We start from the raw sequence: 24,313 nt of genomic DNA, 5'->3' as shown, positions 1-24,313 counted from the left end.
GGTTGACAGTGTTTTACACTGTGAAGCATGCCAGCAAAAAAAAGATACGGTTGGTTGAGGCTATTAATTCTTTGCATGAACTGCAAATAACACATCCACATACATCAACTCAGTTCTGACCAAGATTCACTGAGAATCCAGCAGAGCAGTTTGAACACCAGGACCATCCAGTCCCTAGTGAGTGTAGTGATGAACACCAGGACCATTCAGTCAGGGCTTGTGTTTATTTAAGTCAACAGCCCAAGGCCCATGTCAAAATAGTCTTCTTTCGAGCACTGGCTTATCTAGTTTTGTGCAGTCTTTGTTCTTTAAGATGAGCGTCATTGAAGGTCATTTTTCAATCACTGAATGCGAAGTTCATGGAGAAACTGGTTACAATAAGTGGGGTTGTGACTTTTGCTTCCTTGTCAAGTGATCCATTCATTGGCTGAAGTATTTGTCTGTACTACTATGTACAATTATCAGTTAGCTGTATTCAGTCTACAGCTATCATTTAAGATAAAATCAAGAAGGAAAAGAAATATGAACAATGCAGACCAAAACATGACACTGGAGTCATAAATAATACACATGTAGCTGTTGATGTATATTAATTTCCTTATAAAGTTATTTGTATGACCATGAGCACGCTTTTTAATGGAATAGAGTGATACCTGGCCTTGGCTATATTTAATAGTATGATTGGACAATATTTGGTGTAAAGTTTATGTGCATAACCAACTTGATGTTTGTTTGTTTTGTGGGTTTTAATGCCACATACCAGCACATGAAAGGCTATACGTGGTGTGCAGTATATTTAGCAGAGGAAGAACCATCATCCCACAAGAAGCAAGCTTTCTCGCATATATTAGTCAGGCCAAGGCGTAAACTTTTGTGTGTGGGCATTTTAATAATGTGCTTTTTCTAATGAAGTTGTTCATTATTCTGTTTAAATAACATTTCTTTTTAAAATGTCAAACATATGATAGATCATTCCAACTGAAATAATCTGTGTATTACGTCACTGCAGTTTTGTTTTCTTTATGAGTCTGGTTCCCGTAGTGGTGTTTAACATTATCCTGACAAATCAGGAGTCCATAGAGCAGGGAACTACACTAACTGTTGATACACCACCAAACAAGACTCCTTTTTTTCAAAAACACGCAACATTTATTTCGTGAGACAATCGTCCATGTTGAAGCTCAATTTTTGTATTGCTTAGTTAGTACAATATTGATATCGTGAATTATTTCATTGGAATTAATAATGAAATTTCTTATCATCCTTGAGATGAAGTGCCAGTTCAAGAATTCTCTGAAACTTGCTTGTCCACAATGGTCTGTATCTGTGAAATCAAACTCTTTATTTTACCAAGTATTCGTTTCACTTGGCTGCCTTGTGATCTTTGATCACAATTATGAAAGAGTCGGTTGATATAAGGTAGTTTATGTTACACACGATTACATTAAAGAGTGTTCAATTGATCAAATGAAATGAGTTCACCCGACATATGACCGGGGCTGCTAGATTTTAAGTTTGTAGGATTTTCGTACCTTTTAACTTTTCTTTTATTCCACCTCCTTTTTTTTTATTCAAAAGACATAATTAACGTGATAATACAAAGGAGGTCAGCTTTTAATTCAGTGCAACAATACAACAGATACTTCCAGAAGTCAGTTATCAAAACACTGTTGGCACTCATTAGGTTCTCGGAGAAACTCTTGCGGACATAGCAGTTACGGTGGATAGACGCATTTTACAAGAGGACACATTGGATTTATGATGATTACACTTAAACAGGAAGTAAAAGATAGAACTCGAACACAAATTTCAGTTGATACATTTTTGAAATTTAATTTCTATTTATTTTATTAAAGTACTACCTCCACTCGGCATGAGTGACATTTTCATTGATTGAAATTTCCTTACATATCTTTAATTGCGGTGTACTAGGAATGTCGTTGAGAAAGAAAATGTAAACAATTGTATGACCTATTTTTAAATTTGATAATTTTTAGTGTTGATTAAAATTTCCGGGTCTTATCTACCATTTTCGACGATAAAACGAGCGATGCATCAAAGTTTCCATTACCAATGTTGATCGCGATTTTCTTCTAGTTCAACAAATAGGGATCAATTTTTGTGGTATTTTCTAGTTTAAAAAATGGGATCCACGTCTGACCCGTGTTATAAGTGGGTTCGCGAGTTATCAGGGCACATGTTATTGAGGGAGTGGTGTATCAGCAAGATAAGGATCAAATATGATAGTGTACATGGCATTTCCTTGCCATTTCTAAAGACAGAAAAGCCTTTGAATGATTCCTTCTCCAAGACTACAGAACAGAATTTGACCAAATTTGACAGAAAAATATTTGTCTGAAGGTTGTTCAGATTCTTATATATGATGCTGATCTACCATCAGATATTGCTGCCATTACTATAAATAGAAAAACAAATTAAAAATGTCAGAAACAGCTGAGTGAAATTTGTCCAATTTCTACAAAATTGTATTTATTCTCTATCAAATATGGCTATTGCTACAAAAAAATGGAAAATCCTTTAAATGTCCTAAAACTGTATTTGACCAAATTTTAAACAAAGCTTTCTGGCATGAATAGCTTTGAAGTTTGTGCAGATGAGATTAATCTGTCGTATGACTGGAGTTACTAAATATAAAAAATAATTTTTTTTCCTTCATAACATCTTACATACAACAGCATATCAGAATTTGACCCAGATTTTGTAGGCAAAAACTACTCTTGCATTCAGCCATCAGGCACATGTCAGATTGTTGAGCAGAGGTTCACTTGGACATTTTGTTATGTTAATGTGACTTGTACAAGAAAGCATAAATATTGGCTGAAGAGAGAAAGAAACATACCCCTGCAATATTAAAGTATTGTATTGTGGTCAGTGGGGAATGCAAGCTTGTTTTGACATCAGTTTTGGCTGGCTAAGGTGTCACTTGCAGCTCAGTGCAGAATCAAATTGTTACATGTGCATTCTTGTACACACCAATATTGCTCATATTGGTGTGCATGTTTATGAGTCCATGTGATATATCTATTGTGTTAAAAAAATTAAACAAATCTTGTATAACCTGATAGTGGGATTGGTTCACAAGATCGTTTTTTTTTTAAAGAGAATTTTGGTCAAAATTTGTTCATTGCAAGGTATTGGGCATGTGGGACTTGCTTCATTTAGATAGTTTTACAATTGACATGTAGGGATAGGTTGGAACATGTGATAATGTAATAAACATATCCAGCTGTTGTATACAACTGAGGATGAAAAATATAGCTGTGATGACTAGGGCATGAAAGTACATCACTGTCCCCACTTGACAGTAAGAAGTAGTTGTTTTGAATCAAATATGATTTATAGCTCACCTGTATACTGGTAGTAGAGGAGTGATATTGTGCTACCCAAGACATTGATGTGTGCATAAATAAAAGCAGATTCACATGTATGTGTATAGCAACAAGAATCTTAACCATTCTTTCTTCCTAGGTTCAGGGCAGTGGTTTGGGAGGGTTTCATATTGCTTATCCTGTGGGAAGGGGCCTGAGCTAATACACAAGCAAGTTTTCAGTACATGATCAAAGTGACATGCATGTTTTTAAGTGTAGAAAAAACAATATATGGAAATAGAGTCTGTTGTGTTTAATTGGATATAAATAGAAGATGTTAATATGTTTTATTCAGGTTACACTTTTACTTGTTTCTGTTCTAGTATTTATGCAACCTGTGTAATTTGACATAAGTTTAAATGTGACCTTGATCAAAATAATGAAAATAAAGATCTGTTTGTTCTGTTTTTAAAGTTTTCTTCAAATGAAATGTTTAGTGAAATTATGGTTGGTCAGTTATATGGTATATATATTTTAAAAAGCAATATTATAGTTCATCATTATGATCCTATCAAAATCAATTTTGTTTGTCACCTTTTCTCTGATCTAAGAATGACATCTAGGAAGTGTTCATTCAAACCTGATGTCAAATCAATAGATTTTATGAATTTGATTTTGAGAGTTGGCTTCAAAGTTCATATGAATTCGTAACATAAATTAATCGCATATTAAGGGCACTGAAATTAAAATGTGCATTTTTTTCCTATACTGTCAATTCTGTTCATATTATAAGAAAACAGGAAGTTTTGAGCATGAATCAGATTCTGATGGCAAATATTGTAGTAATATTTAATACAAATTGAAGTTTTGTCAATTAAATGAAAATGGAAGAGTTGTGCATCTTGGGTCTCCAGAAAAGATGTTTGTTTCCTGTCGTATTGGTTTTAAAATAAGGGTAAGGTAGGTTGTTTTTTTTCTAATACATCATATATATAAAATTGTAAGGAGAGCATTAGTTCTTTTCTTGAATTGTATGCAATTTCTCAAATCCATAAATATTTTTCATATTTGAAGAGTCCATGTTTATGTTTCTTTGTCTGTTATATCAGTAGTGTAGCAATTAGATGGTAGGCTTCAATGTCGGCGCTTTCCATTTTAATGAACAGTCTCTAGAATATCAGCAGTTTCCTTAGTGTCTGCTATAGAGTAAGCTGAATCATGTCATTTTTATTATTGTTTAAATGAAAGTGTACCCAGCAATTAACACATACACATAGCAGTTCATCTGTTTTAAGGTACTAACTTTTTCAATTTGGGTTTGGTGTGATTTTGTTTGTTTGAGATGTGATATTTTATTTTATTTTGCCTCATGATAATTTACTTTTTTAATTTGTAAAGAATACGTTTACATAGCTAACCTTTGTCCATAATTGTATGTTGTAAACATGATAAGTTGCAAGAGATCAAGGTCAGTCTTGTTTACATTTAGACAAAGTTTTTCTTTTGGAAAGTCTTTACATTCTTTATTTTATAGTCAACAGAAAATCTGTGTGAAAATCTGTCTGCTGGAATCCTTTTACAGTTCAAATATATTTTTACAGGAATTATTTATGTAAATTATTCATTGGAATTACTAAGTGCTCATTGACTTAAGATTGACGCATTTTGAAATTATTGTTAATTCCAAGACATTTTGGAATGCATCACTGTTACAACAGAACAGTTAAAGACTATTGGAATTCATCTGGAAGATTCTATACTTTTGGACTTGTGATATGACATTTAGAATTATTTGAGATCTAATTCACAATGCTGTGTCTCTTAAATTTTCACTTTGTAAGGAAGAGGAATGAATTGTCGAGTTTACTAAACTTTGTGGTTTTGCTTCTTTCCGGTACATAATTTTTCATGGTACCCAGTTCGTAACTACTTGTATTGTAATTTTGATCAATTTATTTTTAAAAGATAACTTAAATATAAAATTGTTATTCCCGTTCAGATGTTTTTAAAAGATAACTTGTTTGTGTGCAAACTATTTAGAACATAAAATTGTTATTCTCCTTCAGGTGTCTGAAAGGCTCATTCAAAAAACCTGATTGGAGTACTTCTATGACCTTCCTAAATTTAGAATAAGAGTTTGAAAACAACATTTATCCTGAACCTTAGGTGTGAGAAGCACATTGTTCTGCCTTTTTCAGAGATCTAATGAATGTAAGGATGGTGTAATTATTTTTCTGCCAGATTTCCAGCATAATTTGCAAGTTAATTAAACAATTTATACCTAGAAATGTATATTAAATATTCACAAGTATTTTGATAGAATTTTGAGAATTATTTTTCTTCATTACCCATTAAAAAGGTAATTTCTGCCAAGTTACTGTCAACAAACTGATTGCCTCTTGCATCCCAGGTTACTAACAAAAGTTTTCATTGTTTATAAGCTATTAGCAAAACTGATTGACAATTATGTTTCCATAATAGATTATACCATGAAATGAAATTCAAGAATAACTTTTATTGCCAAATTTGCTGATAAGTATAGATAAGAATTCTGTTGTTATATTGGGTGTGATTGTTAAGAATAAAAGAATAAGGGTGTTATTATGTTTTATGCTTGTCTAATATGAAAAATAAATGTCAGACCTGAGGTACTTGCAGTCCAGAAGTGAAACGCTATCTCCGTTGTGGGTTTTTTTATGAGGAAAAAAGGTTATATTTTTGTGAAACCTTAAAACCCATAAAAATATATGAATTCAGAACTTGTAATTGTGACCGGTTCAGGTTCCTTAAAGCACAACTGCTGTCATTCTCATTACTGCATGCATTTTCATGTATCTAAAGTCATTTGTAACCACTTGTGTATCTCAGCATTTCTTTTTGCAGATGCCACTCCAGCAGAAAGGGAAGAGCTGTTTATTCAGAAACTCCGGCAGTGTTGTGTGCTTTTCGATTTTGTGCAAGATCCCCTCAGTGATCTAAAATGGAAGGAAGTGAAAAGGGCAGCTTTGAATGAGATGGTTGAATTTGTCACACAAAACAGGGGAGTTATTACAGATGCAATTTATTCAGAGGCAATTCACATGGTAAGTGCACTCTTTTTTTATCCAGGATCACCAGCTGAATTACCTCTCATGAATTTTCCAAATAAGCACTGAAATACAATCTGGTCTTATCTATCCAACATTTAATTTTGTCTTGCCTGTGAATGGCAGGATATGGGTGCCACTTTTTGGGTACTAGCTGTGGTATCTTTATAAATAATGTTAAAGTGCAATGTGTTACATTGCTATTGACTTCAAGGCATTGGTCCTATGGTAGAGAGGTGGATGATGCAGTCCATTGACCAACACCTTCCTCTTATAAAGTTGGGTCAGGACGAGGGGAGGTAAACACACTGGGGTGATTGAGAGTTGCTCCCACCCTCCTATCAAGTCTGCCGCTAGGGACATTCCCTTCACTGCGTGAGAGAACATATGGGTCAAGATCCCCCTTAACTCCATGTCTCCCCCACATCAGAGACAGTGGGTTACATAGTGCTGTCAACCAGGAGTGATAGCATTATGATGACGTCCTCTCTGTCAGTTTAGAATCTCTTTGAGTTTGATGCAGAACAAGGTGAGGTGGTAACTCCTCCCAGCTGTCAGCCAAGGTGGTGGAGGAGGAAGAGATCTTGTCTTTCGATAAAGCTGTTACAGAGGTTTGTGATCTTTTCTAATCTGAATTTTCTAACATGTGATCTATTTTTAAATTCTGGAATTTTCATATACATGTACAGTACTGAATACATTATAGATCGTAGTACATCAGTGTTTGTTGTCGATATACAAAGTGTATTTCAGACAGTTTTATCTTTATGGAGTCAAAATTTCCATTGTTTATTTTCTCTCATTGTCAATCCTACTTGCTGACAACAGGTCACCTTACAGATTTAACTTGTATGTGAAATTTGATTTTGTTTTCAGCCAACCACCCCATCCCAAATATTACCTTGACAGTTGTTTATGTATTAGTATTACCTTGGTCCCAAGTATGTTGAAATAAATGGGCAGAACTGTATTATGAAAACATTTTTTCAGAATTGGCGACAAAATACTGGTTTGGTGGCAAGTTTTTTTAGAGCCATCACCATTCCTTGCTGTGGTATCTTACTGGTTTTAAATGAAACTGATGCCAGTCTTCTAACAGCCATAATTAAAGCTGTACCCATGTCACTTTATGCAGATTATGCCAATACCGCATATAGCCGATTATTAAAATTGCTGATACTGATTATGAGACCGATTATTTCATTATTATTTGTTTTATAACAATGACGGGTTCAGAAACAAAAACCTATTAGTGCAATGCAAGCAGGTAGTTTGCCGTGTGAGTAATAACAAGGTTGTTTATGCAGCAAGTGACTTTGAACTTCTGTACAAAAAGAAACAGAAAAAAGTACATTGCTATTGATAGAAAACAACGATCACACAAACATAAAACTTGAAAAACTTTAAAACTAACACTGATAAAACTTATGGTTTGCCAATTCAAGATATAAATGAATGAAAATGTATTAAGCTAGTCTTTGAACTTATGTTCAGTGATGCAGGTCGCCATTACTAGATTTCCATAAAAGACTAAAAAATATTAATAATGATAGCCCGATAATAATTAAAATTAATAATATGCATGCTTTAAGACTAAAGTTAGTCATCAAATTATGCTGGCAGCAGCTAATACTGAAAGCCTAGTTGAGGTACGTTGTGTTTAAGCAAGAGTAACATTTATCCCTTCTCGCCAAGTAACAATCGAGGGTGATCCGAAAAAATCTAGCTTGTGCCACTTAACAGCTGCTTGCTTGGAATGCTTGAAACAGGTGCAGACAGATAGCGTCTAGCTAATTTAGCCAAGTGGGGAACTGAAACCTGTGAGTGTTCCACCGGCCATATGTTTTCTTCTTGTGGCAACAGAGGGCTGGCCAGATACAATTCAAGCATCACATCAATGGCATCATCCACGTGGTTTGTTTCGTTGAAGCTATGGACAGGTTCATCACAGGCCACAGAAAATAAATCCCAGAGATGGTCCAGTGGCGTTTGTTTCAGTTGCAATTTTTCTTTTTTTGGTCTGGGGTTCCTCCTGCTTGTCAGAATTCTGATCCAAGCCATTCTTTGGATCTGGTCACAAGTAATTCTTCATTGAATAGGCAATGTTTGAATCGTGGATCCAAGTTGGTGGCCAAGACAAGCTTCTTGTTGCTGGCAATGTCAGCAAAGTGTGCGTTCGGTGACGTCATCATATCATGGCGTATTGTCTGAATACCTTGACTTGCTTCATGCTCTCAATCCATCAACATTCGGAGCATTTTCATCGTAGGAAGAATGACAGATACTGATGTTTGGCTATCACTTACTTACTTGGTAATGACCGTGAATGGGCCTAACGTGTCCACAATATTGTTAATCAAGACCCACTGTTGGGCTGTTAGGCTAGGCAGGTCATAGAGGGTAGCGTAAGCCCACAAGACTTGTTTTTGTTCATATAACGAAACCAACATATTGTATGTAGACTTCCAGCGTGTCTGGACATCCTGGATGAGTTTCTTACGGGCAGCGCCAAATTTTCCTGCTGCTCTTTGAGCTGCTGTTGTGCCAGGAGGGAGTGCTGGAACTTGCTGACTATGGATCGTGAGATCGCCAAAACTTCTTTGACAACTTGTTGTGACAGAATGCCATCACTGACAAAGAGCTGCGGAGTGTGTGTGTGCATCATAGCTGATGCTATAGATTTCAGCCAGATGCGTTGCTTTAACCACGTTTGTACCTCCGTCACAGAGAAGAACATAGATATGAGTTTTGGAAATGTTGTATTCCTCGCATAATTTGTCCCGTTTCTTGCCAGATATTCTCCTGTGTGTGATCCATCGAGAGGCATTGGTGCTAAAGTCACCTGTTTCCACTGAAAGTCTTGCATCGACCAGTGTTCCATAAGACTCAAGGCTATGTTCTGCCTTGGCCATCAGACGTCGAAATCAAATGTCTTCAATAGCGTAAAATGATTGCACATCTACTGCCATAAACTCTGCAATAGCTTTGTGCCAACGATTAGCTCTCGGGTTGTCAAATGCAAATGGCTAGTCAGAGTACAGTAGCCCCCCTCTTGAACGGCCCCCCTGACCAGCGGCCACCCGCTCCTTACGGCCAGAATCCGTTGGCACCGATGAGTTTGTGTTCAAAAGTACCCCTCGCGAAAGGCCACCCGGCTAACGCGGCCAGCATATTAGTGCAAAATTATAAAATTTACCCCTCACAAGCGGCCGCATTTTATTTGAATATGTATCCAGAATCAGTATTATATTCATAACTTGTGTTAAGTAATCCGATTTCTGTTTCCCGATGTCAGGTTTTCGTTACTGAAAGAAGTGTTGAGTAAAGTACATTTACCACTAAGGTTAATATTATATCATTTACGCCTCACGAGAAGCCAAATTTATTCCATAAAAACCGAGAAAGACTGAAATTTTAATCCATACAAAAGGGTACGTACATGTAATCCAGTTAGCCTTACTGCTGTGTTATCATAAGATGTCCGGTTTAGTCACTCTGATAATTGTTAAGATTACAATTATTGAACAGTAGTAACAGCTGAGAAGTGGCAGTATCGATGTACAATACCCAAGTCAGCAGGAAAATGGTTTGGTAGCCTTTATGGCTTCCCTTAGTAAGATGTTGAGCTTGTTCACTTTGGTAATCAGTGGCTATTACTACTGACAATAATTGTCAAAATTACGAATCCTAGTGGCCGCGAGGTCAAATCTGCGTGATGTTAATGGTACATATCGAAACCGTTTTGGCTTCTCTCACTTAGTGTAAAGAAATGTTTAAAAACAATAGGGTACCAGACTGCGACAAACGAATCACGTGACGAGATCACTTCCTTTAAAAACACACGGCAATTTGTTTAGACGCATACAAAATTGTTTTATCAGTATTGTAGTTGGCACATGAATAACTTACTGCAAAAAGATCAACATGTCATCGAGGAAAATAAAAATTCTTAGTTTAGAGGAGAACGTGAAAGTAATTCAACTGACGGGGGCGTGTCCTCGTGGATCCTTGCAGAAAACTAACGTCGGGAAGACTCAGATAACAGTATCGTGAAAGATAATGAAACAATTCTGCAGAAGTGGAAAGGTGAAATGGACGGAGAAAGGAAGATTGTTTAAGCCAGGAGGCGTTTGTATCCTGATTTGAAAGACAATAAAAAGCAAAAATTTTGTCAGTTGAATTGGGATATGACGACTTTACCGCAGGTAACGGATGGTTGCACAGATTTCAAGTGCGACACAATATCAAGTGTTCTGTCCTTAGCGGCGAATCAGCTGATGTTAATAATGAAGTTGTCGAAGATTGGAACAAAAGACTAAACGATATATGCAGGGGATATGACAGCAAGGATATTTTTAATGTGATGAGACTGGTTTGTTTTTTAGACTGTTACCAACAAAGTGACAGATGATGTGAACTGTAACATAATTATAAAGACAGTTTTAAAACTATATCAATGGTTATTCATAGCATTCTTTTGAAAATGATGACAAAGTTTGTTTTACATTTATTTCACATCATGCATGTGATTTTTTAATTAAAATATTAAATATTTAAAATTAAATGTACTTGTGACTTTTTTCATATGTATTTACTATTCGCATTTGTCATCCCCCTCTAGAAAGGCCACCCGCATTATAAGGCCACTTCCCTGCTGCATTAGGGGTGGCCTTATAAGAGGGGGACTACTGTACGAGGATTTGCTGCAGCTGCTGAGGTTAACTGCACAGCATCCTTTTCTTTTTTATCTGCCAGAAACAGGCCATGTTCGATGATGTGCTTGCAGCGCAAGTGCTGGACATGATTTGATGTATATTTTTTAGATTCCTTTCCACCTCTGGAAATGCATGCTTTGCAAAGTGTGCAGGTTTGCTTTGGACTCGACAACTGAATTTACCCTGAAGTAATTCCAGACTAAACTTGAGTGTTTTGAGTTTGACATAATGCATAGGCTTGGTAGTATATTTAATAGTGGCCAATCACTAGTCAATATTAATAATCCAATCGTTTTGCACTATTGAAACAGTGTTTTAAATCGAGTAAGTTACTATTAAGTTGTCCATGTGGCAGGATGGATGCACGCAGCAGGCTGCGAATCACACGCTCAAGCAGCTTAGCAGATGGGGTATCCAGGGGTAACGTTGTTGGTGCTGACATGCCAATATCAATGCTGCATAATATTTGTATGTCTGCATTCAGCTGCTTTAGCATGCGACCGCTATTCTTTGATTAACAGCATTGTAGGACTGGCTAAAAACAGATTAACTATAGTAAGTTGTAGTTTCATAGTAGTTGGAAATTACGCTACCTATCTAATCTGCCTAGCTATCTGCTAATGTGCATGCTGGAAGTTCAACAGCCACACAAGGTCTCATTTGCTGGTTGGCTGCAGTGATTGAGATGATTGCATGAATGGTATTGATAATTTGTTGTGTGCAGACGATCAGCGGTAGTTTACAGCAAGTGTGGTAGAAAGTATTTACTTTTAAGAATATATTGTCTTTCAGTTAAGCCCCCAAATCAATCATTTATTCCTTAATTTCCACTATTTAATTCTGATTTAAAATTCAAAACATGTCAAGATCAGTGTTGTGATTGAATTTATATTTTGGAAATTTGTTTACATCGGCACTGATTATTTCTGCCAATACCGATTATACCGATTGTTCTAATAATCAGCCTGATTATGAGTATGGCTGATTAATCGGTACAGCTTTAGCCATTATGTTCATCACAGCAACTAATTTGAAATTCATCTTGTTGCTGCAGAAACTCAGAGATGGATTCAACATGCACCAAGTAAAGGGAATAAATGGTCCTCTCTTGAAATCCTGGAAATTCTTTTTGGCAATTAGAGATTCAGTACTTAAAAGGGACTCGTGTTATTACATTGGCTTGATATTTCTTGATGCTGGTTCAAAATGAAGGACCTCTTCCATATAGTAATTGGAAGCCTGGTATAGACATAGTCCTGGTCTCTTCTATCATTTGGAATATTATCTTTATCCTTGGACTTTGGGTGGTATTCTGCATGTCTGTGGGTGCTCAAGAATCCTGTTCATTCAGCCATCAGTTGTGAAAATCCATTGAATGGTATCAATTTCTGTGTTGTTGACCATTTCTTCATAGTCCTTGCTTTATTTATATTTATTGGTGTCCCAGTTTTTGAGTTGATTTTTGTGCAGCTAGGTAATTGTTGTTTCCATAATTTTTTCACCTTCATTGGTCCATTTGTAAAGGTAGGTAGTATCATCTACAATTTTATCCCCTTCATTGGTCCAGGTGTTAAGGTAGATATTATCACCTACAGTTGTCCATGTTTTCAGCAGACTATTGGATTAGTAAATGATTTGTTTTGTTAGATTTTATGGAGACAATATATTTTTAAAAACTGGAATAAACAAATTTACATTGTAAAATAAAGAATTGCATGTCTACAACAAATGCTTCATCCATTAAAATTTTAAGTAAGAAATCTTTTTCATTTTTTTTTCTCTTTCAGTTTGCAATCAATCTTTTCCGTTCATTACCTCCTCCGTCAAATCCCAGTGGTGCAGAATTCGATCCTGAGGAGGATGAACCCACCCTTGAGGCAGCATGGCCACACCTACAGGTTGGTGCATTAAATACCTTGAATACCTAAGCATCTTTTTAGTGATCAGCCCTCAGACAATACACATACGAGTTCCATTTTAACATGCTTGTCTTCTGCAGAAAAGAAAATATGCGTGTTTCCGGTTGGCTGACCAACCAATTTTCATTGGCCAACCCTAGCACTCTTTTTCCTGAAGTTAAAATATCTTTTCCTGAAATTAATTTGTGTATCTAATTGAGCAGGTTTAACTCAGTACTTGAAGTGCTTGGTACATTAACGTGTGTGTATATGTGTCTTTATATATATACTTTCAAATGGGATGTGATGAATACATGAATTTTCTGATTCCTGGATTTTTTTACATGTATATAAATGCATTGCAGATTGTATTACTGAGAGGTAACACTAATGTACTGTATTTATCCACATATAAGCCAACACACACACACACGCACCCCAACTGAAAAAGGTATAAACACTAAAACAGGCATGACCCACTTATAAGCCGAATCATAAGTCCGAGGCGACATCACAAGATGCATGCAGTAAGTTCTAAATGCATTTATTTAGGCAAACGAATATTAGCAAAGATAACGCATATACCTCTTTCGGGGTTGACATGTATGATTATTACCAAGAAATGGTATAAATTTATTTGAAAAGTCAAGAAATTTATTTAATTTTCTGTTTAATTATTGTTTTTGCCTAATTCAGATTTGTGTTTAACTTGATTTGACGATGACAAGAATTGAACATTTGGGGGTTGCTGTAACACTACCTCTCCATTTTGACTCGATTATTGTTTGTTTTTGTGTTGTTGCATTAGACATATTTATATCAGTGTACCAGTAATTACATTTTAAGTTTGCCTTGAAATTGTAAATACCTAACTCAATCAAATGCGCTCCCAGTATGATAACAACAAACAACAGTAGGGTTAGATCCAATGCTCGCAATTAGGGTAGTGAGCATATTTAAAAAATAGCATGATCGCATGTACATTTTAGGTCATGGCACAAGCTGAATGATGTACATCCCATGGATTCAAATCATGGGTACCACTTCACTAGACTTATCTCCAAATACAGTAATGAAGCAGTATTTCCCTTTACGCAGATTTGTGCATCAGAGACGAATGCTGGAGAAAATTGAAGCATGTTTTATTGCTGTACTTTTTTTTTTTTACGCAAAGGATTCGCATAATGCGATTAGGATTTATTTAATATTCAGTACTTGGGATGAGGGATGGCATTGTATATACTTCAAGCATAGTCATTGTTGTGACAGAGTAGTCTCCCCTAGATGTCAAGACATTTAAATTCAATGCTAGTCAGACTAGAAAGAGATCATATGAAAATGGCATGCACTCAGAATCACTAGCCAAGAAAGTGAAAGAAGCAGAACAGAAAAGAGTAACTGCAGATATAACTTTAATGAAAAATGGGGAAAATAATTCCCCTGACTGGAATATGGCACGTCCATTGGGATTACCTGTGTGACTTCTGATCTCGTGACTTGTGAAGACTGCAAAAATGAATAATCCTTTCGTGACTGGTTTAAGAATTTTTAATAATTTGCTCATTTGCCACAAGATATCTAGAGAACACAGTATCTCCCAAGGCATTCTTTCACAACAAAGAAATCGGTAAGCTTGCAGAGACAAATGTGTTGTTTTGACTACAAAGTCAGGGGGTCATTGCAGATTTTGTTGGTTTGCAACTTTGCTGCAATAAGAGAAAGATTTGAAAGTTTAGTGTAACGAAGTACAAAAAAAACGATGATAGTACACATTTTACGACAGGCAATAAATTAAAGAGATTTATTTTGGTTTTTGTATTGGCATATATACGTTGTATGTAAAGTATTGGTCTATAATATTGCTACAAAAAGATTATAAGGAGACTTTTAAAAGCACAACTTTAAACTTAAAGAAAAATTAACTCATAAAATTATTCTTTGAATGGGCATTGCGTTTGTTTCTTAATTGTGCATATTGATTTATTTGTTTTTTTGTTTAGAGAGAGAGAGAGAATGTTGTGCAAATGGACCAAGCAGATGAAAATTTTACCCCAATGTTTTTCATTTGACCCCCAGTTTTTTCTTTTTACCCTCAATTTTACACCCTTGGTGGATGCACTGATGAAATTTCAGAAATAATGCATAGAAAATTATGCTAATATTGTAAAAACTGAGTTGTAGTTTGTTTTTGATGTAAGCAACCATAAACCCCATTTTACAAAACTACATTAATATTATGGAGTGAAAAGCAATTACATCATAAGTACTGGTATTGTTGCCAATCAAAATTCCCTATTAATCCAAACCAGTTTCAGGGTTTTACTGATTAACTGGCCTGTATTGCTGTTGGAAAACAAACAATAGATCCGCAAATTATGCACAAAGGAGATGCCAAAACATAAAGCTTTCCTTTGTGTGGAAAATTATGATTTTATTCGGCCAAAACACTAAGTAAATAAGTCGATGATGACCTTAGTTGATCTTGATTCAGAATTTTAGCCTTTATTATCAACATTTTTTCATGGACATGTAAAAGTTATGCTGGTGTACACAATTGAACGTGTGTGCTTTTTCATAAAGATTACCTTAGTTTGTAGGATGGTGTATATTATTGAAAATGAGTAACTCAAGAGCATGTTGATTAATGTAAATGAAAAAGCTATTAACAACTTGCTGAAGTGTTGTCTGGAAAATATGATTTGGTCAAAACAATGAATAAAGCAAAATGTACATCTAATGTGTTAAGTAAAATGTACATGTACATCAAAATGTACATCTAATCTAATAAACAAGGATTAAAGTGATGCTAGGCACAATTTGCACTGTGTAAGTAATGTACATAATAGTACACCCTGGTTTCCCTGGCAAACTTGAACCAGCCATGTCTTTATTTACCTTTATTTAATTTCTTGTTGGAGAAATAAGAAAATGTGCAAATCTAAATTAATAACAAAAGCAATAATAGTTTATACCAGTTTAACAAGAGTTGCGACACCAAGATTGTATTTTTTTTACAGATAGACAGATCTGCCGACCCTCACAATTTTGGCATGAATTTCGCTTAAATCATGAATAAAATTAATTTTATCCCATTAAGCGCAAGTCAAAATAGCAGCAATGGTGACTCATACCCATATCTGTCCTGTATTGCTAGTCACGATGTTAGTAGAACTATATTCAGTTGTTAGTTTACTCTGTAGCAAGCATGGTAAAGTATATAATCTATATTTAGAACAGAAGTTTTACAAATGCTTGTGAAGAAAACCAGGGCCCAACTGTGTTTTTTTAAAAAGTGGCACATGTAAATACTTGTACATATTTTTAAAAATAAAAGCTGAATGATGTACATTTTGCTTTATTCATTGTTTTGACCAAGCCATGAAAACAAATTTGCCACAACCCAATTGAGGAAGTTCAAGTCTGCCACAGCATCATGTCATGACAAAAAGTGTGAAGTTAGTGTATATCAGTAAATTTGGTTGCAAATAAATTTGTACTTGTAATCAGTGTAAATAATGTTTTACTTTTATTTTTGGATTTTTGTATAATGCAGTACTGACAATCAAAATGGATTGAGCTATTGTCAAGGTATAATTTTGTCACTAATTGTGTTCAAAATTCACAAATTTGCATCTCTCTTTTTCACTTATTGAGAGTCTGGAGGGTTGGCAGCTCTGTGTATGTCTTCAGACACTAAAAACATATATTTTTTTGTGTCCCAAGATTTACAACTATTATGGTTGTCAACAAAAATGTCTTTAAAAAAATCTTTAATGTTTAGATCTTGGCTTGTGTATAAGATGTTCCCTTCTGTCAGGCCTTATATTTTCTTAAATTATTCAGCTTATATGCTATAAACGGTAGGTTGTCACTATAAAAGTATATTGTATTTCAAACCGGTTGTGCCTTCACTTAATCAAAATTTCAATTGTTTTCTGAAAGTGTAAATTCTCCTCAATGACAAAAGGTAACTCCCTACAGACAGATTAGACTTGTATATGAAATTTGATATTTTTCAGCTCCCCTACCCCTGCCATTTATCTCATCATCCACTTAGTCAACAATATTACCTTGGGCCCAATAATGTACAGATAAACAGCTAGTATTGTAGCATAAAATCACTATTTTTCATTATTTTCAGTCCCTTTTCAATGGTTTTCAATGCTAATATGTTTTTCATCATTTCAGTTGGTTTATGAATTCTTCTTGAGATTTTTGGAGTCTCCCGACTTCCAACCAAACACAGCCAAAAGATATATTGATCAGAAGTTTGTCTTACAGGTGAGTTTCTTGTCTCGACATTGTTAAACAGTATTCATGTCTAGTTTGAATTGTATGCGGCTTTTGTGGCATGAAGTCTCTGTCCTTAAAATGTTAAAGATCTCCATTTGTAGAAATTGTGAGGGAACCATTGCATGTAAAACCTTCTGTTGTATTTCTAATGTAATTGGTTCAAATCATCTTTCAGTATATCTCACACAATGTTTGGATTCCTCACACTTCACAGTAGGGTACTTGATCTTCTCCTTGTTCCATGATAATGTTCTGCACTGAAGGGATAAATACCTGCAAATCACCACCATGCTTTGTCAGACATGCTGTTGGCAACTCCATCATTGAGGGGCCACTCAATATTACTGATTGACATTTGAACAGCCAGTGAATGAAGACCATCCATGGAAAGACAGTTGGATACTAATCAAAGAATCAGTCATCTTTATTTCATTTATCTATTTGGACAATTAAAAAAAAATGTTGCTGGATGTTTTTCAGATTTAAAGGATGTTCTTCTGATTTCATGGCAACGACTAATTTTCAACACTGTTATAAAATATGGACATGGGTTAGCATGAAATAGGATGTCAGATTGAGGTTAGGAAAAGTGTTTCTATCATACAAAGCCATCTGATTTGGCATGCTGTATTTAACAACCCTAATTAGGGTCCCACAATTAACAATTTAAGTTTGATAATTGTCCATAATGATTAAACCTTTTTGGTATGCTATATATTTTCAAGAAAACATCTTCATATTTAATTTATTACAATGCAGTATCTGGGGATTCATTAAAAAGCTGGAAGTTTTTTAAAAGCTGTATCAGAATGCCATTCTAACACTCAGTATTTGCCTATTGTCATAAAAGATTGATCGTGACTGAATAGAAATATATCCATGACTAATTTGAATACTTGCAATAATTGCACAAATCATATAATAGAAAAATAGGCGTGGTTGTGATCTGTGTTTTAATTTGAAAAAGGTTTCATGATTTTAGGAAGGTTTGTAGGGCCATAAGTATAAGCATATTAATTTCATCATAGTATATGGAATTGCTAAACAATGTTGCCTTAATTTTATGTCAGAATGATAAAGTGAAAAGAACATGATGTCAAACTGCTCCATTAGCCTAGTGGTTAGAGCGTCTACCTTGGATCGCGGGTTTGAGCCCCGGCCGAGTCATACCAAAGACTTCTAAAAATGGTGCTAACAGCTGCCACGCTAGGTGCTCAGCATTAAGAGGTTAGTGTTAGGACTGGTTGGCTTAGTGTTAGAATAATGCGACTGGGTGGGACATCATGCTACATTTCTGCATCATGATGCCCCAGTGCTAGATATCACAAAACTGCCACACTGCGGGATAGCAATGCAATTTTAGCATGTAAGATTATATAATTAAAGCTAATTTTACATTCCCAAAAACTATAGTTTCATTATGGGGTACAAAGTTTCTTGGATATAGTGGTTGATGCAAAACACAAAATGAGAATGTACTGCTAACAATAAACTTTCTGTGGAGAAAATAAAATTCTTTTACTCATCCATGAATTCAAGTATTGATGAAATGTAATTTTTAATATAACCATGAATTAATTGCATTCACAGTATTGTAGTGCCATTTGAAGCAATATTAATAGAAAAGTAAGTCAACCCATACTGTTTTCCTATTTCAGTTACTGGAGCTGTTTGACAGTGAAGATCCCAGGGAGCGAGATTTCCTCAAAACAATACTACACAGAATCTATGGGAAATTCTTAGGGCTTCGTGCATATATTAGGAAACAAATAAACCATATATTTTATAAGTAAGTAATGAAGTTAAGTACAGCTCTGTACATCACTACATTTCTGTTGATGTTGGAGGCTTGATAACACAATTTTTTACCATATGTGAAGAAATGCAATCATGAAGATTCAGCCAATGTAGATATGTGAGAAAGCATGCCAGTAGCTTCTCGTGGGTCGGTGGTTCTTTCCGGGGTTTTCCCGGTTTCTTCCTCCACAATTAATACTGGCCGCCATATATGGCCTATCGTGTGCTGAAAAATGGCGTTAAACCCCACAACAACAACAACAACAACAACAGCAATCATGAAGACTTAATTTCTTGATATAACATATTCTAGTGCATATATAAGACACAACAAACAGACCTGCCACTTATCTCGATTTATTCTGGATCATCCCAATTTTTAAAATTGAAAAATCTCATTTTCCCAATTTTTAAAAAACCAACATCCCGATTTTTAAAAATGCAATCACAAAAATAAGAAGTAATGGATAAAGAGAGATACAAGTGAATCAGAAATGGAAATTGATATTTGGAGGGAATCTGCATTGTACGAAGCTATTTTACTGCCTTTTTCATTCATGATGGATGCGAAGAGAGCAAAAGTGATACAGAAATTCTGTGAGGAATACACTAAAACTTGAAGCTTTATTGTAAATTCAAGACTTCATGAATATAATGCCAGATGTAGTGTTTGTGATAAAGATGTAAATATTGCATGAGGTATCCCATTGGATTTTGAAAGCCTTATATATAAAAAAAAAAACCTAATCAGTTGGAAAAGCAACAGGGGCATTTCTAGCGGGTGCTGGCGATCAAGATGAGTATTTTCTCAAAATGGCAACCTCATTACCCCTGGTATTTTCTCTGCTTTCATATGTCAAAATCTGACATTGTTACATCCGAGTGTATTAATCATTGGAAGGTCAACTGTCTGTATTAGCATACATAACATTGGCCATTTTGTACAAATACAAATTCAGGGGAAATAAACATGATCATTTTTCAACACACAGTAAAACTGAAAAAAGTAGAATATTTGCATACAGCTCCCAAAATACATCTTTTATAAAGGTCACCCATGCTACCAAGAACATGAACTTTTTGCTACATGCATGTACGTAAAAAATGTAATTGTAACAATACAATAAAAACATTTTATGAAAAGCAAACATTTGTACCAAGGAATTAGGTTATGCAGTGTGTTGTCATTCATTAAACTAAGAGTATTACAAAATGTTGGTACAACTTTAGGTGTGTAATGCATTTTCAAGATTAGACTCGGACCTGATGAATGTCGAGTGATACTGATACAAGTGATAGCTATAATTATTTGCATGTGATTTTGATCACCTGGATACTATAACTGTCAGATCATTTACTCTAGGTACGATTCTTATCTAGAGACTTTGGTCTTTAAATTAAAATTAACCTGTTTAGTATACATCAAAAAGAGGTAAAATTTAAACAATTTTGACAAAAAGAAAACCAATAGAATATTTATGTAATTTTCTATGCATATCAATCCGAATAAATATCATTACAATAAACAGAAAATCAATCTGTAACATTTCTCTATCTTAAATATTTCTTGAGAACTTACTTGGTATGTCATATGTAATATAAGGCTTTCATCAGATATGACTGCTGTTTCAAAAAATAGAAAAGCCTTTATTAATTTCTTGTAAAATAATTTTTAAAAATACTGCTGAATAGAATTTGACTAGCAAAATAAAAATGTTCCTGCTGTGTCATTCATTGGCCATATTGTAAAAAAAATTGTCATCATTACATATAGATGAATGGTTGTATTGGCATGAAGTTTTCACCAGAAAATAGTGCTGATCTGACCTCTAATATGGCTACCACAATGGCTTTCTTTAAAATCTTGTTTTTACATTGCAGGTCGTATTGACATTATACTTTTGAAAGAAAACTTAACATGATGTCTACTGCTCCATTGGCCTAGTGGTAAGAGCATCCTCCTCGGATGCAGGAGGTCACAGGTTTGAACCTCTGCCAAGTCATACCAAAAACTCCTAAAAATGCCAATAACAACTGCCTCGCTAATTGCTCAGCTTTAAGAGGTTAGTGTTAGGACTGGTTGGCCTGGTGTCAAGATAATGTGACTGGGTGGGACATCATGATACATGCCTGCAGCATGATGCCCAAGTGCTAGACATCACTATAAACTACCACACTGCAGACATTATAGCAATATGACTGAAATATTGTTAAAGCTACATTAAAAATCCAAATCGCACACACACACATGATGTCTAATTGGTCCTAAATGGAAATGGTGGAAATCTGACATCCAATATGGCTGCAGTGTTAACAATAACATATTGTTATTGTTAATCCTCGAAAATAAGGTGGTTTTTTTTGTTTTACTTGATGACTAAGTGACACAAGTGGGTTTTTTAATGCAATGACACTTGGAGTAAAGTGCCTTGCTCAAAGACTGCATGGTAGCTGACCCAGTCTTGTCTCATCCTAAATTTTCATCCCTTTATAAAGTATTTGTTTAAACATCAATTCAAGCCCGCCCACTCTTTTGGTTGCAAGATGGGCAGTCTAACTACCAAGCTACTGTGGCTTATCTTTTCAGTACTGGATAAACTATATTTATGTGCAATCTGATACTTATGAACAACTTGAAACAGTTGTTTTCATAATGTGCAGTCAACAGTATTGGATGAAATATTCACAGCAAGCATCCTTCTGACTTTGATTCCTCAGATGACACTCCTGATTTGACTAGACATCGACCAGTTAGGAAATCTTGGATACATGTGGGCTTTTGTTGATTATCTCTTTAATTTCGAAGCATATTTCTTGGACTGCACCTGTGGCCTAAGTGGTTAGAATGTCTGCTTTCAGATGCGGAAGTCAAGGGGGTCGAACCCTGGCTGAGCCATACCAGAGACTTATAAAAATGATACTATCGGGTGCCTTGCTTGGCACTCAGCATAAGATGTTAGTAATAGGACTGGTCGGCCTGATGTCAGGATAATATGACTTGGTGGGACATGATACCACATGTCTGCATTATGATGCCCTGGTGCTTAGACATCACTGTAAACTGCCACACTGCAAACATCTTAGTGATATGGCTCCAATTGTTAAAGCTATGTTAAAAATCCAAATGACACACACATTTCTTGTGTGAAATGCTCGATAATATATATTTTAAATAGAAACTTTATGGTTAGATGCACTTGATCATTAACATGCTTAAATTTTGTCTCATTTTGAAACATCAACCTTGTTCATTGTGTAAAAGTTCCAAATAGTACTGCAAAAAGGAGAAACATCTTGATTTTGTCCTTCCTTGAATTTCTTTTCATTATATTGGGTCTTTTGCATACATTATGAGTATGCTGGAACTTCAAAAACTGCTAGCTCCCATTTTTTAAATAGTTTTTGTCTCAAGGAAGCCACAATGGCCCAGTGGTTGGTATACCAGATTCTCAAACTAAAGTGCATGAATTTGAATTCTGCCTAGATCTGCCTAGGTCATCTTCTGTGGTATGTTTCAGGGAAAGGTACTTGACTCCCATCTGTTCAGAACAGTATAGTCTTTTCATGTGTTCTTTGCTGCAAACCACACATGAACAAAAAAGTTGTTCAGTGTTGCTGACAGAATGCTTTAACTCCAGAATGTACAAATCATTTAGAGTTAGGCAGTGTATTTAATTCAAGATGTTTAAATTAGTTTACTATATTTGGTCATTTAATTACAATCTGCATTTATTCAAATATGAGTATGACCAACCGACATCACAACCATGTGTACTATTATTTGTTTTTGGGCAATGACTTTATTTGACAGTCATTTGCAGCAGTTGGGCATAAATCTTTGAAGAATTTTGAGCATCTTTGACATGAAAACTAGCCAAGTTGTGCAGCTACAAAATGTCTTTGATTTTAAGAGATACTGCTTATAGAAGGGGGGGGGGCAAAAGCTTGCTTTCAGTTGAATAATCAGCATCTTGTTGAAAAACACTTGGGGTTTACCTCCAGATAACTAGGAGTATTTTGTGAAAATGTAGTGCACCAAAGATGCTTAAGTAGCAGCTGCTTGCCTCTTCTGGTTTTCCTTGCAAAGAGGCTCTGTCACTTCAGCCAGTCGTTAGAGAGAAGGGCCGAGGCTGATAGCAAATGCAGAAAAACCCAATGTGGTCCAAATTCCTGTGATGTAGGAAAGTGTGATTGTATATGGAATTGTATTTGCATGCATTGGTGAATTTCAAGATTTTTTTTTACTGCTATTACTTCTTTTTTGCAGGTTTATGTATGAAACTGAACACCATAGTGGTGTAGCAGAGTTATTAGAGATTTTGGGGAGGTAAGCTTTTATTCTCCCACAATTTAAGAATATTTCCTTATATTTCAGATTTATTTATGAAACAGAAAGGCATAATGGTATTGCAGAATCATTAGAAATATTGGGAAGGTGAGATTATTTTGCTAGGCAGCAGTGTTACTGTTCCGTTATTGTAGCAGCTTCTCATTCTAGCAGTTCCTGTGCACTGTGAGATCGGTGTTAGTGTCCCATTATTTGTGAGCAAATAACACGTTTAAAACAGTATAGTCTTTATATTTGCGTCAGGGTTTCCGCATGGGTCTGGAAATCTGGAAAAGTTATAAAATTTTAAATTTACTTTTCCATGTCTTGAAAATGTCGTGAAAAATTATAAAATGACTTTAAAAAGTCTTAAAATTTCATTATTGCAGAAAATGGTTATGTGACTATTCTTTTGTGTTTGAAGGAATTAGTATAAGGATAAAATCTCTCAGTTTACATTATATTTTTTCATATCTTTACCTTTTAATTGCATTTTTATGTATTTTAACCTTATTATAGGTCAATAAACTTTTCACATTGTTAGGTCTAGAAACTTTTTTTTTCAATTTTTGCGACATGAACCCTGTTACATGTAGTGGCAGTTATAGCACCATTTTAATGTAGGTACATGTCTTTTCCATTTTTTTCCTCGGGTATAGAAGTGTTCAACAAACTGGCATTTGTAAAGCGATTTCTTATTGCTTGATTATCAGAATTTGTGGTAGTTAAATCTACTATATACTTTCCAAAATATTGATGCCATTATGATGTCACGATGTGATGTGATGCCATGGCAATTTAGATGTTTTGGCAAACATTTTTAGTTCTTAGAATTGAAGTGGGGGTCTTATGTTTGAGGACATTGATG

The 24,313-nt window shown here is 35.1% G+C and overlaps 1 protein-coding gene across 7 annotated transcripts in view; it reads left to right on the top strand.

Annotated features, from left to right (window-relative positions):
* The window catches only part of LOC149805180 (serine/threonine-protein phosphatase 2A 56 kDa regulatory subunit delta isoform-like), a 123,277-nt gene that overhangs the window by 21,045 nt on the left and 77,919 nt on the right, over positions 1-24,313 (top strand). For 5 of the 7 annotated variants that reach the window (XM_089948136.1, XM_089948117.1, XM_089948110.1 and 2 more), the window contains exons 4-8: positions 6,213-6,412; positions 12,918-13,028; positions 17,217-17,309; positions 18,980-19,110; positions 23,386-23,445. In XM_089948136.1, coding sequence (XP_089804262.1) covers positions 6,213-6,412; positions 12,918-13,028; positions 17,217-17,309; positions 18,980-19,110; positions 23,386-23,445 — 595 coding nt within the window. Of the gene's footprint in view, positions 1-6,212; positions 6,413-12,917; positions 13,029-17,216; positions 17,310-18,979; positions 19,111-23,385; positions 23,446-23,493; positions 23,554-24,313 lie in introns of all 7 variants that reach the window. The other 2 variants (XM_089948137.1, XM_089948111.1) reach the window with 1 other exon arrangement.

Source organism: Sinohyriopsis cumingii, chromosome 2 (assembly GCF_028554795.1).
Source record: "Sinohyriopsis cumingii isolate HCF-2022 chromosome 2, ASM2855479v2, whole genome shotgun sequence".
Taxonomy (NCBI): Eukaryota; Metazoa; Mollusca; class Bivalvia; order Unionida; family Unionidae; genus Sinohyriopsis; species Sinohyriopsis cumingii.
Note: the sequence above shows the minus strand (reverse complement) of the source record. Positions and strands in the feature narration are given on the sequence as shown.